Source organism: Toxotes jaculatrix, chromosome 20 (genome assembly GCF_017976425.1).
Source record: "Toxotes jaculatrix isolate fToxJac2 chromosome 20, fToxJac2.pri, whole genome shotgun sequence".
NCBI lineage: Eukaryota > Metazoa > Chordata > Actinopteri > Toxotidae > Toxotes > Toxotes jaculatrix.
Window position 1 is genome coordinate 1,156,432 of NC_054413.1, and position 18,928 is coordinate 1,175,359.

Genomic DNA, 18,928 nt, shown 5'->3' on the forward strand with positions numbered 1-18,928 from the left:
ACACAGTCTACACTGACATCGGACAGTCTGCTGGTCTGGCGACACCATACACCATTTACGTTTTACATCAACTCTGGCTCAGGGTGAACATGACGGGCATTTTTCTTTCATTTCAGACATTTAATAACTCATACAGTACCTACAGAGACGGACAGACAGAGACACAGAGACAGACAGAGAGACAGGCAGGCAGACAGACATACGGACTCATTCAAAGACAAACAAACATGCTGGGGCTATTCTGGGAGATATCCTGGGGATTTCTGTGTGTATGTGTGTGTGTGTGTGTGTGTGTGTCTGTGTGTATTCACTCCATGTTCCCCTTCCATTCCATTCTGTTCCCTGTGACCTCCTGCACACGCACAAACACACACATGCACAAACACACACATGCACAAACACACACACACCCTCTAATTATAACACTCAGGTAAACTCGAGTCCGGGAGGAAGAGAGTACTTAGCATCTCTATAGCAACCGTATCCCAGTGCTGGTTGCCGGGGGAGACTGTTTTGTGCCACCTCTGCTGGGAGATGGAGGGACCGTGTCTTGTGTGTGTGTGAGTGTGTGTGTGTGAACTTTCTGTCACTTCACCACACCTTACCAAACACAAACACACTCACCTCCGTCTCTGCGTCTGTGTAGTAACGGTATTTATTTTGTTTCCTGATATAAAATAGAAACTTCTGTTTTTATTGTTATCTGCTAAGTGAGATAAGACGAGGACTGCACGGTCCCATCGTCGCAGGTCAGCGATCAAACTAATCTAATCTAATCTAATGTAGTCCAGACTACGCTAATTTAATCTAATCTGGTATATCCTCATCTAGCCCAAACTATTCAAAGCTAATCTTGTTTAATCCCATTTATTCTCTCCTAATATAATTTAATCTTATCTACTGAGAATGCAGTTCATCCTGGTCTAATCTAATCTGAGGTAATCTAGTTTCACATAAACCCTGTCTAATCTAATTCAGTCTAGCCTAGCATATCTTAATCCTGTCTAATCTAACAGAGCCCAGTCTATTCTCATCTAATTAAACCTGCTGTGATCAAGTTGAATCTTAGATATCTAACGAATAAACATTAGCATGTATCACTGAGTGATGTGAGCGAATGAAAGCCTTTCTTATGTCTGATGCGAACTGATTTCTAATTGAAGAGTAAGACTGACTGTCACAGAGTGTGAACACTCACATAACGTGACTCTAACTTTAGGTTGGGTGCACGTTAAATGAAAGGGCACAGTGTGTTCAGCACAGCATCGTTTCACTTTTTCTGGGTGACGGTTCTGAAGTCGTCTATATTAACTTAAGGTCAGTGCGGTGCTCTCAGTGTTTCCATGAGACGAGCGGAGAAAATCCCTCCGGCTTTGATTCTGTTTTAATGTCTCATCAGTGACACAGCAGCTCCTGAAATAGCAGCTAAACTATCGAGGCGGGTCGCCTAGCTGTTAGCATCACAGCACAGAGGGCTGGCTGCGAACCAACGCTTTGATCACAGCCGAGCGGTAACGGTCTGTGTGTGTGTGTGTGTGTGTGTGTGTGTGTGTGTGTGTGTGTGTGTGTGTCTGTGTGTGTGTGTGGCACTTTGATCACCACATTTGGTCACATTAATAACAGAGTCGTCTCCAATGTGTTATCATTAGAACATCTAAACCATCCTGATTACCAAGCACTTATAAGGACACACACACACACACACACACACACACACACACAGTCGGTCTCCTCGTGCAGGCTCAGACCAGCCGGATCCTGATACACTTGTTCACAGTAACCAAGAAAAATATTCATTAACATTCCTGTTCAGAGTCGCGTGTTCAGACCTCGGCCACTGAGGAGACGCCTGATCTCCGACACTCATGGACAGGCAGAGTTTCACCGTCTGCTTCTTTTAGGAGACGTCCAGTAATTCAAACCCTTTAAACCCCAGGTTGTATTTCCTCAGTTTTCATTTTCCTTGATGTCCAGGCTTATGAACTTGTCACTGCATGACTTAGTAAGGCATGTCGTAAATTTTTATTTTCAGAATAGAGTGTTACGACGTGTGCAGGCTGAATGTAAACCTGAAGTCGGAGACAGCGAGACTGCAAATACAGTCAGTACAACAGAACGTAGGATTTGAGATCAGTGAGAGGATGAGCTGTCACAGAAACATAAGACAGACACACTCCACACACACAGTGTGCCAACACACTGCCAGCTAGCTACAATTCACATCTGTAAAGGTGGTGTGCGACGACTGTTACAAAACATACCTTTCACATGACAACTGCAGCAGCAAAGGTCTCTTAAACTCAGGGCCTGTCCTCTCTCATGTTTCTGTGCTGCCTGTCTTTCCTTTGCTGAAACTTTATCTCCTGTATGTTGCTGCACTGTGTGTGGACATCTCCACCTCCCCTTTCTGCACGCCTTCCTGCCTGAGGACAGTAAACATATCAACAAATATCCAAACAACATGCTCCAGTGACGATGCAGAATCCTGTGTTCTGTCTCAAACTTCTCCACAGAGACGCGTTCACTGTCATGAAGAGATATCACACATGCTGACCAGGGTGATTAGTCAGACCAGAGCTGGTCCTGACCTCTCTGGGGCCCCAGGCCGAATTCAGCTGAGGGGCCCTCCTTCCTGACCAGTGAGCCATGTAAACCATTTGCCATGCAGTCACACCAGACACCCCAGTGCTCCCACTGCAATCCTCCCTCCTTTGAAACAGAGGAAGTAGATCTCTGCAGAACAGAATGAGGTAACGCGGCTGCAGCTTTGTGTCTCAGAATAATAAAACATAAACCACACAGCTGCGACCAACTTTGGTCAGACAGTGCGAACATAAGCGGTTCACTTCGTGCACGCGCATAGGAACGTGTGTCCACGCGGTTTTGCAGATTATTGGAGGCCAATCAACTGACACCACACCTGGAGGAGGGAACAAGCGTTTACCTGACTGTTGTTCCTCTAATTCAGCAGCTCCGCTTCATCCTCTCATCCCGGTCACAAACTTTCCCACCGGCACCGACACGAGGCGGTGGCCTTACGCAGCTTACGCAGTGTGCGCAGTGCGCCGCTCGTCCCTGCGTAGCATAACATCGGAGTTTAGTTCGCGCGTTAATTGTTCCCGCGGCCTCTCGACGCTGCTCAGGAAAAGGCAGGTGATTAAAGTGCAGCTTCCACGCGCACCCACGCGTGTGTTTAATCACGAGCGCAAAGATCATGACCGAGGCAAGGGTCGCGTGTCAGCAGTCAGCTTTAGCTAGTCACCTGTCAAAATGCCAGGATGGTCCACAATGCGCACGCGCGAACGTCCAAAAACCGCAGCTGAAATCAGACTGGCTTTGATTGTGTAGTTGTGTAGTTGTGTAGCTCTGACACAACTGTACAACTTTTAACTTCACATTCAGTTAATGGATCATTAGAAATGAACATCACATCAAAGTCACTTCCGCTTTGAAACTAAGTTGTCAGGAGCTTTAACAAGCAGCAGGGGAACAGATTGTGCTTGTCAGAGCTTCAGTGGGGGTTTGTGGGGTGTGTTCAGACAATGTTCAATCACACACACACACAGACACACACACACACTGGGGGAACCTGGCACATCATGCACATATCATGCTGTTCATTAATCAGCTGATTGGTCTCTAATAACATACAATGACCTAAAATATAAAATACAAAAGATAAAGAGTAAGGTCTGATGTATAGATGCGTCCCATACATTTTCATCGTTTGGTGTAAATGTTATCGTTAAGCATTTCACTGATTTGTTGTGTGAATGTGTTTTCACTGGAGAGTTCTGGTGACATGTAAACTACATGGAGAGCTGCACTGGCACCGTTCAGTCTCTGCTGGTGTTCACAGCATTTCAGAACAGTTTTCAGTGCTCGGTGTTCAGCAGGCTCATGGTCTACACGTCATTATGGAAAATGCCATCGTTCTATTTATTTCAGTGGTGAGCTTTTCATACCACAGAGTCTAAATGTTGCTGAGGAGAGTTTCTTTAGTCTGGAGGAACAATGTGTCGGGCACGGTTTAACTTTTCATAATGAAAAGCCAGAAGGGAATAAAGGCTACTTAACCTTTTCTGGACCGCCTCGGATCTGTTTATCTTCAACAAAACCTTTTCTAACTCATACGTCTGACGCTAAGAAGCTTCACAAGCTCCAGTCTGTGTTCAGACTTTCATTTGTGTTGTTTCCGATGGACAGTTTCTGTCTCACAGCCTAAATTGTCCTTCAGTGTTGCATGCAGTTTTAATATCTTCAGCTGAACGTTTGAAGTGTGACTTTTCTGAAGTGTGTACGTCACGGTTTAATATCCCACTGTATGAATTCTCTTTATTCACACCAGAGTTTCTAACCCTTGGAGGTTCGTGAGAGATTCGTCATGTCGATGTGTGTCGAGCCACACTGGCATCCGCCCTGATGCTGCCATTTCATTGGCTCTCGTAAGAGAACTGCTGGTGCAGATGTTTGGACACACTGCGTGCCGATCGTGTGTGTTGGACTTGAGACTTTACAGCCTGAATTTCTTTGCCTCTTGGTCTAAAGGACATTTCACTGACACCAGTTGAAAGAGTGTTAGCATCATGTGATCTAAGTGCTGTTTTCTATTATTAGCTCAGTCAGACAGCTCTTCTATTACGTGAATGTAGAACATGCACAGAGCTCATCTGGGCTGCGGCCCTGTGCCTGAGGGCCAAACTCAGAGCCTACAGGTAGATGCTGGAGTGAAGTTTGGGTTTTGAAATGCTGTGTGACGAGTCAGCATCGAGTGCTGTTCTCTAAACGCTTTATCTCTAGATTTATTCCATTATCTTCTTCCTAATCTTTTGTGAACCTTTCAACCGCATCTCATGGTCTTCATCAGCAAACAGCAGTGACTCAGGCCCGACAACTGCTCTCGGCTGCTGTAAAATCCCTGTGAAACGAGTTCTCGAGTGGCTCATTACTTTGCTATGTGTGTTGGTATGGGAAGAAGTCGAGTTGGCTTTGATTCAGACACTTGTTGGCGTTCCTCGAGAATAGTGCAGAGTGCTAAGTCATGTTCATTTCACCAGCTGTGTCCAAATGATTTATAGTGCGAGGATAATGTGACGCTACAGAAATAGAGCCTGCAGGGGCGTCGGGGATGGCGTCTCAGAGGGACGAGGAGCCCACCGTGGACTTAAGACGTGGGTTTGAGATCATCTCTGGATCTGTCCATCAGTCCCACTGTCGATCAATAATTCTCACTCCAGAGAAACTTGAGACAGCAGTGAACTCACTTCACTCTCTCTGTCTAACTTTTCTCTCTGTCTCTCCTGACCTGCTTTTTCTTATTCTCCTTCTTTCTTTTTTTTTTTCCTCTCTCTGTGTCTGCTGTTGAGAGCCGGGATTCCTTTTTGTTTTCCATGTATTTACATTATCAAATACAAAAAGCTGAATGGAAATGGCACAAACACACTCAGGTACAAACTAAGGTATGACTGCACTGTCAGGTGACATCTGTCGAGTGATGGAGCATCATTTCAGCTCTGGACGTCCACATCAGCACAGTCTGCTTTAGTTTTTCTGTATGTCTTACTGTCCCTCTGCCCGTCTCACTGAGTCTCTCTTCAGCAGTCGCACCGCTCAGTCGGGCATGAGACGATATCGATCAGATCTCACACACACACAGAGCAGCGACCATCCGTTCCCGCGTGTCAACAGTGTCAACTCATTCTGTGTCAATAAAGCCACTTGTCGATAAATATTCATTTCCCTGAGACTACTTCCTCCTCCGTCTCCAGGGTGGACCCGTCATGTTTAATCTGTCACGCTGACTCTATAATTTACCTCGGCATCATCTCTCAAATGTCTCTGGAAGGTAAAGAGTTTTTTAATGATTATTTTAATTTAGTTTTCTTTTTGTTTGTTTGCAATTAATTCCAATAAAGAACTTTTTCAGATGGAGTTCAGCTTCAGTTCAATCAGGAACACTTCCTTCAGTTGTATTGTTTTGTAATGACGTTTGAGGTCTTGAACTTGAACCCAGATTTGATGACACTAAAGATTTTAGGGTTTTTTGTCTGAGTTAAATCAGCTTGTGGCTCAGAATCAGACAGTGAATCAGATTTCCTCTTCCTGAGTACAAAGAGCTGCTCCCTCTTTCTCTCTCGCCTAATTTGTCCCCCGGTTACCCATGATTCAGTGTTTTTCTGAGTGTGTGTGTGGTGGGAGGGTTTGGTCCGTCAGCACAGATGACATACAGGGGGGGTCACGATCAAGATGGTGGACATCCTCCTGTCTGCGGGAGTTGGACGTGGGCAGGAAGAGAAGGTCACAGTGTCGACTCTGATGTTGTTTTTCTTCCCGCCCGTTTGTTCTCATGCGGACGTTTACTGAGAGTTTATTTGTGTACAGTTCAGGTGTCACTTGTCGTTTCGTGTTAACGCTTTGTGTTGCTGGCCGTTTCTCAGAAGGAAAAAACGCCACTTGAGAGAAAGTCAAGCGTCTGTCTGTCGGTTTCCATCCCAGCAGACTGGTTTTCTCCCGGTATTGTATTTTAATTTATGCTTCTTTAACACCACCTCTCCTTGTTATTCAGCCTACACCTCTGTATTTCTACTGCTGCCTTGACCTAATTCTACCCTCAGGGATCAATAAAGTTCATTTTATCCTTCCAGTGTGGGTTGTTCTTATAGCTGAGTGTCGTCAGTGAGTGGCTGACTTTTAATTTGATCCAGATTATTCATCCTCCGCTGCTTTTCTGTCACCAAATACATTTTAAAACTCTTCGTGTGTTTCCCTCAAGAAGCACAGACGTTTAAAGTTTCACAGAAAACTGCTTCGTGCTTCGTGCGTTTCCTGGTTGGAAAAAACTACGGAGCCAATCAGAGTTTGGTGGGTTGGATTAATAATGGCGACCTCATCCTCCTCTGCAGGAACCTAAAGAAAAAACAACTCTTTGTACAAGTATTTGTAAAGTCCGTATCGCAGGAATCCTAAAAGTGTCAGATCAAACTGTTTCACTGCGCAGAAATAAAGTGGGATATAACTAAAGTTCATTTTCCTTTAGTGCTGAGGAAAAACAAAAGGGCCATAACTGCCTGTCATGTACACACACACACACACACACACACACACACACACACACACACACACACACACAGTTATCTCCCTGTGGACCAGCGTTTAGGTGGTGGAAGCCTCTTTTGTGTCTTTGGCTGAACATTGGACAGATGTCACATTCACAGCCTCCCAGAGAGCTCGTAACTCAAACTAAACATGCCCAGCACACACACACACACACACACACACACACACACACACACACACACACACACACACACACACACACACATGCACTCAGACAAAATCAACCCCCATTTTGAAAAATGTTTTCGATATTGTAGTTGAGTTATTGATCAGTGCAGCTTTTAACATAATGTTTTAACCATTTATAAAAGAGAAGGGGGTGCTGAGAGCTTTATGGCACACACACACACACACACACGCACACACACACACACTTGGCGATACATCAACATGCCGGTTACCAGCAGCAGCAGAACGTAAGCTCACAAACACACAGAGTTGGAAATGCATTGGTACCAGCGGACATGAATGCTAAACTAATTTATTAGAACACAAACACACGCACACACGGTTGGTAGTGCATCGACATGGCTACCACCTGCAGTGAATGCTAGGCTAATGGAATGATGAATATCAGCTATATGACTCAGTGTATTCCAGGAAAATCAACCCCCTCGGCAGCTATTTCCTCAGAGTCGGGTCAAGCCATATTTCTCGCTAACTGCCCTGATGACAGCAGAGTCTTTCTGAGAGGAAGCTGGGTCAATGATGATTAAAGCCATACCTCCACCTTCTGAATTCACTCTCGTATTTTCTGTCACATTACGGAGCAAATAAAGGTTTGAGTTGTTTTCCAGCTATAACGGGAATAATGGGAAAACAGCTTCTTGCCTGCAAATTGTCCTTTGCAGGATCTTGGTATAAACATGTGAAACCATCATAATGGTTTGTTTAAGGTTCCATGGACCAGATACCTGTTTAAATGCTGTATGAGCATTTGAAAGTAGCTGAAAACTTGTTTTTCTGTGCAGGAAGCCTGAAGACAAAGCTCCCAGTTTATCAGTCTGTGTTCCAACCCTCTCCTGAGCTTTGGGCACTGACCAAAAGGATGAGATCACTGATACAAGCCACCAAAATGTGTTTCCTTTCCAGGGCGGCGAGAAGCAAGGTGAGCAGCTCAGATTGTTCCTTTTCATGTTCAAAGGAGCCAGTTCCACCTGAACTGATCAGGATGCCTTGTGGACTCCTGGCTCCTCCCCGTGGAGGAGCACACTACAGGTGCTATAAATCCCATCTGGCCTGGGAACGATTTGGGAACCCTGGGAGGAGCTGAAGGACATGAACGAGGAGAAGGACGTCTGCTGCTACCAAAATCCAGACCAAAAAGAAAATGGATGGACGGTAACAGGAAGGATAAAAACTGGAACCTCTGTGGCTCCTGTTCCTCTGTTTCCTCGTTCATCCTCAAGTTTAACTTGGTGAAAATTTAAAGTTAAACTTTTGAAAAAAAAACAAACCCTATCCAGGTGTTTGAATGCATTTCCCAGATCTCTCCCCTCTCCTGCCCATTCAGTGTACAGTAAATCAGATTTTAACCTGTTTTATGAGGCATTTCTTCCTTTTTGGCTCAAGGAAGACAGATGCACTTTGTGAAATGAGATAAAATTCTACTTGACTGTCTGCAGGAGGGAATAGTTTTAAAGGATAGAAAAGTCTTTGAGGATTTTGGACATGTCTTCAAAAACATGCTCTTTGTATTTGTGTTTATTTTTCAGGAAAATATTGGCTTAAATAATTCTGTGACTGCAAAACACTCACTGATGCCAAAGTCTCAAATGTAAAAATGATGATTAAATGACAGGTGCCACCCGGGACTAAGATGTAATACTTTTAAAATCACATTAAAGCAAAGCAGATTCAGGACAAATGAACCAGGTGGGACTGGTTGGATGCTGTCCTGTGGACCAGTCTTCCTCTCAGCAGCAGCAGAAACAGGAGGAACAGGCTCCTGCCCTCTGGGCCCCTCTGGCTTCTGTATCACTTCCTCTCAGCGCACAACCACTTCCTCCCGGTGACCTCATGGGTCACGTACAGAATGCCAACGAGCTCCTGTAACGAGAGCCCCTAATTAACGACGGCCGCTGATTAGCATCCCTAACGAGGATGCCCGTCGGGCTGGCTGTCATCCCGTATCGTTGTTGCGTGCTTGCCGTGTGGTTGGCATGTTGCAGGCATGTCAGCAGAATACTGACAGGGCCGGAGCGATGACAGGTCACATGGTAGACCGCACGCACATATTTTATAGGTCACATCTTTTCCTCACTACACGTTTACACTGTACATGGCAAAATATTTCCTGACACTGATAAAAGGGTTTAATTATGGCTGATTTTAAAGTTCTTACGTGTTTCTGCTCGGGCAGTTTCAGACTAATTAAAGGCTTTACAGCTGGACCGGGTCGTGATTGGCTCCACTCACTGAAAAAATGACTGAAATCCATCCAGTCACTGAGTTTCTGCTCAGCAGGTTTGCCTCGTTCAGTTTATCTCTTATTTCATTTCAGGTCTGAACTGAAATAAATTTATCTGCAGAACATCATCATTCTCACTGTGAACCAGAGGAAATAAAACACAGAAAACTACATTTATGCTTATAAATCTTGTGAGATGTACATTTAGAAATTGATGTGTGCATATGTATGTAGGGTGCAAGCACTTAATGTCAGCTGACAAATCAAAGGAAACCTGCACTCATCGTCCTCAGCATCTCTTTTCTCACTTTCACCTTCTTGTTGTTTTGCTCTGTGGCCCCGCCCCCGAGGCTCACGGCGTTCCCGGGCCTCACACGAGCAGATGCAGGCAGATAAAACACAATGTGGCCGAGCAGATGCTGCCAGGCTGCTCAGCCAGGCCAGCGCGGCGTCTCCTGAGGTGAGCCCAGGCCATGATGCAGCAAAATGCAAAACTACCTGGAGTAACAGCTCTGCCACTGGCAGACACACAGACACACTCGGTGCTCGTCTGTCCTCGGGCTTCCTTTGGCTGCCAACAGAAACAGGAACCACAGCTACGACTGTGTCGACAGGAAACGACTCCATGACGCTAACCTTGGATCCAACGTTCCCCAAACATCAAACTATACTCGGCTAACAAAGTGCCCGTGATTCTGCGTTGCAGCTGGTAGTGTCAGTGTGTATGTCACAGTGGGTTAGCTCAGTGACCTTTGCCCTCCGGCCGGGCGAATCAGCATCATGCGTGAGCAGAGCAGCTTCAGCACAGGAAGCAAACAACACTGTGATCAACATCACTGTCATCGCTGCTCGCTCTCGTCCTGCAGCAGCCTCCCTCTTGGCTAATAACTCAGGCTCAAACCAACACTGTTGACTCACAGCGTCTCTGCAGAATGAGACCAAATCTCAGGACCAACACCACGAGCCTCCACGTCACCGCGGTTATTGTTGTAACCACGGAGACGAAGGGGTTAAGGCAGCGGACGAGTCGTTTCGTCGCTGGAACGAACTAAAGCCAGAGCACGAAGAAAGATCTGGAATTTGGGGGTCAATCTGAAAACTTTCCTGACAGCTGAAAGGTGATGATCACATCGATCTGACTGAATGTGTCTGAGTGAATCGGAGAATGATCTCAGAGTGATGGAGGCAGTTTGGCTCCACCCTGCAGACACTGCACAGCTCTGAGTTTTAATTGACCCTCTTCTGCTCTGCTGCCTCTGTCGCCTCTGTCGCCCCAGAGCCTCCGACTCCTCAGCTCCTCTTCTTCTTCTGCACCAGAGTCGGTCTCTTATCTAACCCTCGTACTTTTGTCTCTCTGTATGTCGGTCATTCTTTTCTGCGGGGCCTTCCTCTTTTCTTTGTGCACCTCCATCTTTCCTTGATTTTCTTTGACTTTCCTCTTCTCTTCTCTCTTCTCTTCTTTTCTCTTTATTCTATTCTGCTGTCATGTTTCTTTGACTCTGTGCTTGTTTGAATCTGTCGGTTTTCGTGTGCTTTTCTTCTCTTGCTCAACTTCCTAACTTTTTTATTTTGTGTCATTCTCTTTCTATCCCATTATTTCTATTTATCCTCACTCCATCTATTTAATCAATGCTCTCCTTCTCTCTGTAGAGACTATAACATCCTCCTCTTTCCTGTTTTTGGCCACTCCATCTGTTCTTCTCTCATTCCCTCTCTCTCCTTTGTTTCCTCTTGCCGTATATCATTCCATCTCTCTTCTTTCTCCCTTTTCCTTCTCTCCTATCTGTTCCCATCCCATTTTTTTTCTCTCCATTATCTGCTCCACTCTGCTGTGGCTCTTTCCATCTTTCTATCCCTCTGTTTCTCTTTTACCTTTCCCTCTTTCTCTTCCTCCTGTCTCCTCTAATACCCCTCTGTCCATCTGCTTTCTCATTTATCTTTTTCCCTCTGTCTCTATCTTCTCCTCCTTTTCTCTTTCACCCATCCTCCTTTCCGCTTCACCTCGCCTGAACCTCTTCCCCTTCTCCTTCTCCTTCGTCTTCCTCTTTCTCTTTCTCAGGCTACGTGTCAGTTAGCTCCCTGTTAGCCTGCTAGCTGTTTGAATCTTTAGATAGGTTTCACACGGCACGGTCAGCCAGCTTCCGGCTAACTTGTTCTTCCCAAAGGCAGCGAGTGCTACTTTGAGTTGGACGACAGTCTCTGTTTCACACACACACACAGGATATTGTCATAGCTGTGTGGCTCAGTGTCTGTCAGCGTCCTGCTCTCAGCGTGGACAGTCAGCACAGCCTCTCTGACATGTCACACAACACTGCAGAACATGGAGCCAGAGGCAAGAACCAATGATGATGGGACATGTACAGCTTCACTGCGCCGCAGGACGCCGGGAAAAACGACGATGATTAAACGAGAAGGACGAGATGAACGCGGCACAAGCAGGTTTAGATTTACAGAACCACGAAAGCTTGTAAATAAATGAGCCTCACAGGATTATTAGAGATCTGTAATTTGTAAATCTCTTGATATTTGGTGAGATGAAGGGAGCCACACAGGTGCATGGATTTAGCTTCACACCAGCACAGGAAACAGACCAGAGAGCAGCAGGAACAGAACAACGATAAGATTCAAATCACGCAAAATCGAAAAACTGAGAGAGAGAGACTGAAGTAAAAAAGAAAATAAAAAAACAAAAGTGAAACACACACAGGCATCAACTGGTCAGGACACACCGCCGCCACGTTTCCACACCCGAACACCTTTTTTCTTTAAAAACCCGTCTGCTCTTTGCATCATTGTCTCTGAACCACTGCTTCTGGTTCATGCTGACTGCTGCAGCTTAAAGTTGCCTTGTATGGAATGGTTCATCTTTCTGATGGTACAACTTTTGTTTGTAGAAAAGTTAAACACTGGTGCTGTCATCCCTTCGCTCTGTGCCCTCAGTGGTGGGGGTTGGGATTAGCAGAGATTAGCATTGCTGTCTTCCACAGTGTCATTCTTAATCCTACCACAGGAAAGAGTCAAATAAGCAGAAGCGCCTACGGCTAATTTAACGGAGCGTCCTCCTGTTAGCTTCGTCCTCTCTGACACTTTGCCACTAAACGTCACCTCAGCCTCAGAAAAACTTCATGTCCACTCGGGTTTCACCTAAACAGTAAGTTTACTTCAGCTTCGAGTGCAGCTTTACCTCTGAGAAAAATATTTGCTGAACTAAAACTCAAACCTGCTGTTTATTTGCTTTCTGCCTCACAGATGAGATGGAAACCAAACAAAGCCCAGTCTGCTTCCATTTTCATTCTGTTTACGTCTTCGAACAGATAAAACCGGTAAAACACTGAACTCTCAGCTGTTATCAGACGGCTCAGATGAACAGGAGCCTGAACGCTGCAGTGGCTACGAAAGGTTAAAGGTGACAAGCCGCCATGCTGGATGAGTGACAGGAAGATAAAGGGACAGTGATGTTTTCGTCTCCTCCTCCCTGACAGAACAAAAGCTTTTCACACACGTCAGGCGACACAAAGCTCAGGGATATTCATCTGAAAATCGTTCTGGAAGGATGCCTGTGTGAAAAGCCCCGGAGAAAGGTTTCGTTTCTGGAGGTGTAGGTGGTGCTCCCTCCAGAATCGGCCTTTGAAAACTCCCTGTGTGATTTAATGACTCCTCAGGTCATTAAAACTTCCTGCCAGAAACAATACAGACATAATCTCAATGGCGGCTCAGGCCTTGGACGGGAATGACTGGAAATGAGTCGATAACATCAGCATCTGCTCTGTGGCCAATCTATATTATAGATTATTTTTACACACACATAATTGTTTAGTCTATAAAATAAATGTCAAACAAACAGACAAACGTCCATTTCAAGGTTCCAGAGTGTCCTCAAGCTGCAAAATGCATCTCTGCTCACTGGGTTTGACCTCGGAAGCTCCACAGCCCGTGAGTCTCAGCAGCCTTCGATCCTTCAACAAGCTCCACCGTCAACCAGGAGGAGAGTCCAGCTCATGCCTCCACAACCACAACCACACCCTCAGCCACAACCAAAACCACAACCACAACTACACCCAGAGCCACATTGTCCCAGCTTCTGAATTTGTCTGAAAACCAAACATGTTTTTCATGTACAGAGCAGAAAGTGTCCACTCACCCTGCATCGCTGCTGTTCCCACAGATTAAGGCATCCTTGGCTCCCTCCACCTTGTAGAAGTTGTCTGGAAATGAAACATAAAATTCCCCTTTAGAATCAAGTTTCCACCAAACTTCAGCTCAGCAGATTCTTCCTGCTTGGTCCCGTACACGCCCATGCTCCGCCCACACAGGTGTTTGATCGGCTGTGTGGGCGTGTACGAACCGTCGCTCTCTCTGCTGCAGGATGACTTACATCTTTACTGACCAGGTCCAAATGAAAATACCTGTGAAGGTGTTTCACCTTTGAACTGTGGATGACAAATGATCACAGGAAATCACACGTACGGATTGATCCTAATTTTATGGTAATATTGGAAAATTGCATCTTTGGGAAAAGGTTTATTGAAAAGGTCAGATCAGGTTCAGTCAGATCATGAACTGTTTGAACATTTGATCATTGTAAAGTGAAGGTGCAACAATTCCAATACCTCTCAGCTGCCAGGTCGTCAGTCTGTGTTACCGCAGGATCAATAAACTCATCAAACTCGGCCGGTGAGTTCTGACCTGGTTAGATTCCGTCTGAGCAAGAAGCCAAAACCATTACAGGACCCGCAGCTTTCTGAGCATTTAAATCTGACCGCGAGCTACTTCCAAGTACATTAATACACTTCAGTATCATCACACAGGGCACTTCAGGTGCTCCACCCCAAACACACTCAGGAACTAAAGTATCAGACACAACAAGTTCAAAAGCTTTTAATGCACGTCCACAGGAAGAAAACAGGTGCGTCTTCACTTCTGCTGTGGTTTGCAGACACAGTATTTATTCCCGAGGGTTTATTTAACCAGGACTGTCCAGGCCTTCAAACTGCGGGGCCGGGTCCAGAACAGCACTGGTGACTTCTGTGAAAACATCACTTCCTGTCCTGCGAACTGTTGCATCAGTGTTTTCCTGTGTCTGTGAGAAGCTGCTCCTCTGTGAGTCGACCTGACAGACGTGGATCTCTGCATCCTTAAATGCTGGCTTGACCTTTTCATCCATTTGCCTTACGGGAACAACTATTCAGGATCCTCATCTTTTATTCAGCACATAGTTTGGACCACATGTGTTTGACTCCAGCCATTATGGCTGATAACATAGCATTCTGAAAGAAAATATGAAAACTTTATTCTCATCGCACTTCACTAAACGAACTGAGAGAAAGAGCAGAGGCCGATGCACCGAGCGAAACAAAGTTTAAACAGTTTTCAGTCAGCTTGTCAGACAGAAACAAAACATTTCAGCATTTCAAAGTCGACAAAGGAAACAAAAGCCCTCTTCTTCTTCTTCTTCTTTCGTTTATTGTGGCTGCACACATGCAAAGTTTTCCCCAAACAAACAAAACCAGGTTCCGCGGAGCTTCTGTTTGGCTCTGACCGCGTCTGACCGCGTCTGACCGCCGCTGCACCAAAGGCACTTAAGCTTTTTAGGAGCGCAGCCATTCATTTGTTATCGAGGGCATCAGGGAGACGGCGTCCCCGCTCACCAACAAAAACGTCTGAAGTCCGGAGTGCTTTTTGTTCCCGAGCTCAAAGTAACCATGAAGCCTTTACGCAGTGCTGAGATTAGTCACTGAGGAATTTTCTCCCCAGACAAAGCAGATAAAAACATTCCACTTAAAGTCATTACCTGAAGTCCATCGTTCAGGTTTCCAAAACTCCCCCCAAATAAATGCATATTAGCACAGGGGCTGACATTTAATAAAGGTTTTTTCAGCGACCCCCGTCTGAGAAGATTTTACAGAGGTGCAGAAACTTGGAAAATTGTCTCTACGGGACATCGAGGGAGTGGGCTTAATTTCATTTCTCTTCAATCTCAAGAGCTGCAAATTACTCCCCTCATACATTTTCATCTGCAAGAGATAAATTTACACGGGGAAAATCTGCAGACGTGACAGAGACGGAGAGGAGAGTTATTGGTCGACGCGAAACAAAGCGAGACACTGTTAATCTGCCTGAGCCGGAGGATAAATCCAGCTGCAAAAAGCCAAAGCTCAAATCGGCTTTTAAATGTGACAGATCTGTTCACACTGAGCAGGAATGATTCCATCTCTTCAGATTAGCAAGGTTTCAACATTTTAACACCTGTGCATCAGGTCTCGTATCATCGTAACGCTGCCACAGCCCAGGGATTAGTCACCTCCCCTGTAAACCACTGGGTCCATCAATACAAACGTTAAACACCTGGACTTCCTTTAAACGCTCAGATCTTTATTTAAACCTCAGATCCCAGCGTTTGGTGTTGGCCGTAACATCAGCTCCGTCTGCTGCTCAGCAGAAGGGAAAGGGATTGTACATGATGTCTGCTGCTGTCAGCCAGTTCTGACCAGACAGAGCAAACATGGCATGATGGGAAATGTTTAGCACGGAGTATATCCACCATCGATCCACTGAAGGCTGTTTTCAGATCAGCCGAACGGGACGAGCTTTAACGCCGCAACTCGGCTCTCAGGTTTCACGGCAGCTTTTAAAGGTCGATACGGGAGCCTGCGGGGGACATTTGTTTGATGTGATAGATGGCAAAGCAAACTGGAAATGAATAAATAGAAGATGCATTAGCAAGGAGCAGCATGTCCAGACAAACTGCATTACTATAAGCTCAGTTCTTTCTTTCTTCTCGCAGTAAAGTCGCAGCAGAAACACTGGTGTTAAAGCTCCGCTGCTCTGCACTGCCGTCTGGTCAGAGCAGGTCTCTGTGCTACAGCGAAACGTCATTACTTTAAATAATTACACATCTGTTTTTGGATAATGAGGGAGTCTGTTTGTCCCGAGGTGTATTTTTAAGGAGGCGTCTCTTCTCTTCTTGCTGGAGAGTCAATCTACTTCCACTGCTCCGAACCGGAGAGAAGCAACCGGGAAAAATTCAAGGTTTGCTTAGAAATCTGAGCTGGTTCAGTTTGTGCTGCACACGATTTTAGTTCATTTGCAGGGATGAAAAGAAAAACTGTAAATAAAAGAGTGATTTTTTTGTCTCGTGGTCAAAGGGCAAAAAAACTAACAAAAAAACCCTATAAATTCATCCAAATGTAAAGAAACTAAAATCAGATCAAATATGCCAAAAAAGAAGAAGAAAGAAGGTCAAAGAAGAAGAGGCGTTATAAAAGGCAAAATAAAAAAAGACAAAAGCAAAGTTGCAAACAAAGGGAAACAAAACAGACGAGAGGAGAAAGATGAAGAGGAGGTGTCAAATCCAAACAAACAACAAAAGAAAAAAATAAGAATAAGAGAAAGTGAAAGAAGACAAGAAACAAAAGAAATGACTGAATGATTTTCAGGGAAATATTTCACTCTGCACGTTGTTTAGATTCAGGTCCGTTCAGTATTTTAGTCACATGGAGAGAAAAAGACGAGGCTCAGGTTCCATCTGACAGCAGCGTTAAGTGTTTCCTTAACCCTGACCTCGACCTGTGAGTGTGTGTGTGTGTGTGCGCTACATGTACTATATATGCTTATATATATAAACGTGTGTGTGTGTGTAAGAATGTCCACATAACGTATATTATGTTCCCTGGTCAACATGCCTGACATGTCAAATAGTGTATATACCAGATGACCTCGCATGACCTCTGTGTGTGTGTGTGTGTGACGTCTTGTATGTACTATGTTCCTGGTAAACTGCCCAGCTGAACTGCCTGTACACACATCACACCCCTGACAACGTGTGTGTGTGTGTGTGTGTGTGTGTGTGTGTGTGTCTGTGTGTGTGTGTGTCTTTATTGACGTCAGTTGTAACCACAGTGCCAACATGACATTGTCCAGTCCATTTAGGATACACCAGTCGCTGCTGCAGCATGACACACACACACACACACACACACACACACACACTGGAAGCAGGTCTTGTTCTGCTGTCGCCGTCTCATCCTCTCATCTTCTGCTCCAAACTAAATGAATGTCCCTTTATTTTTTTTTACATTTCCTTCATTTTTGTTCTGTTGTTTTGTTTTTGTTGTTTAACTACAGTTAAAGCTCATAACCAGGATTTTATGATCACATCAGATCGCACACGCTGATCAGCTGTTTCCTGAGCGGCTGAGCTGCTCACACCACGACGACTTCATTTCTTAAATGCAAAACACTGAAGTCAACACCTGAAGAAACATCAGAGTCAAATTCTCAAACCAAAATCGACGCCTACAGCGAGTACGAGTTTAGCGTCTGATCCTCACCCTCGTCGTTGATGAAGTCCTTCATGGAGGCCCAGGTCTTGTTGTTGCAGTAGAAGGAGGTGTTGGCCGGCAGGCTGTCGTTGACGCAGTGCGCCGTGCTGCGCACGCATTTCTGCCGCAGGTTTCCCATAAACAGCTGCAGGCCGATGAGGGCGAAGACGCTCAGGCAGAAGACGGTGAGGATCATCACGTCAGCGAGCTTCTTCACAGACTGGATCAGAGCACCAACGATGGTCTTCAGGCCTGAGGGACCGCCGAGGGTGTAAGGACGCAGGCGGGATTAGCACAGGAATAAATACTGTTAGTATTATTATTACTGCCGCCTCATTGAAAACAGTCACAGATCAATTTTTTCCATGAAAAATGATTCTAACTAATAATTCACTGATCTCCATTTAGTAAAATTCAATTTTAAATTTGAATGCAATCGTCACTTTGAATAATGGGTCACATGTTGGATTTAAACCACAGACCAGGTGGATAAAGATGGCAGTGACCTGAGCCGACATCATCATCATCATCATCGAAGCTTCCCGCCTCTTCACACTGAGCCAAAACATTTCAGTCCAAACTCAAACAGACTTGAAGCTGTAAAGTTATAAAAATCCAAATTGATAATAATTTGTCAAATGAGGTGAAAAACTGAAATGAGGTCGTTCAGATTTTGGATGGAAACTAAAGGGCAGCCATCTTTATGCACACGAGATAATAAACCACTATTAACTCATAAAAGTCAGTTTAAATATATAACTGCTGTCGGGTGAAAACCTTCGGAGGTTTGTTCAAACATTCCTTTTCCTTTCCTGTTAAATTATTTCATTTCTTAGTTTTCATCCGACAGCAGCTTTAAGTTTTTCAAAATGTTTCCACTGAAGAAAAAAAATCACTGTTATCATGACAAAATCAAACAAAACAAAACAGGCGACAATCCCCCCAACAACATTCATATAACACAAACACACACACACACCAACATATGGTAAAAACAGCAGGAACGAAACACACTCGAACACAAAGGCTGCAGACAAGTGGACTGTCCTCGTCCAAATCGTCCAAACCAAAGAAACAAGCA

At 45.0% G+C, this 18,928-nt stretch overlaps 2 protein-coding genes across 2 annotated transcripts in view; both read right to left on the reverse strand.

Annotated features, from left to right (window-relative positions):
* Positions 1-18,928, reverse strand: part of LOC121200363 (protein NLRC3-like) — a 567,821-nt gene that overhangs the window by 442,190 nt on the left and 106,703 nt on the right. The window lies entirely within an intron of this gene.
* LOC121200364 (sodium channel protein type 4 subunit alpha-like) overlaps positions 1-18,928 on the reverse strand; it is a 90,019-nt gene that overhangs the window by 57,714 nt on the left and 13,377 nt on the right. Inside the window, exons 7-8 of the mRNA XM_041065623.1 lie at positions 17,857-18,099; positions 13,668-13,731 (exon numbers count right to left, since the gene is read on the reverse strand). Of these exons, the coding sequence (XP_040921557.1) occupies positions 13,668-13,731; positions 17,857-18,099 (307 nt within the window). The remainder of the gene's footprint in view (positions 1-13,667; positions 13,732-17,856; positions 18,100-18,928) is intronic.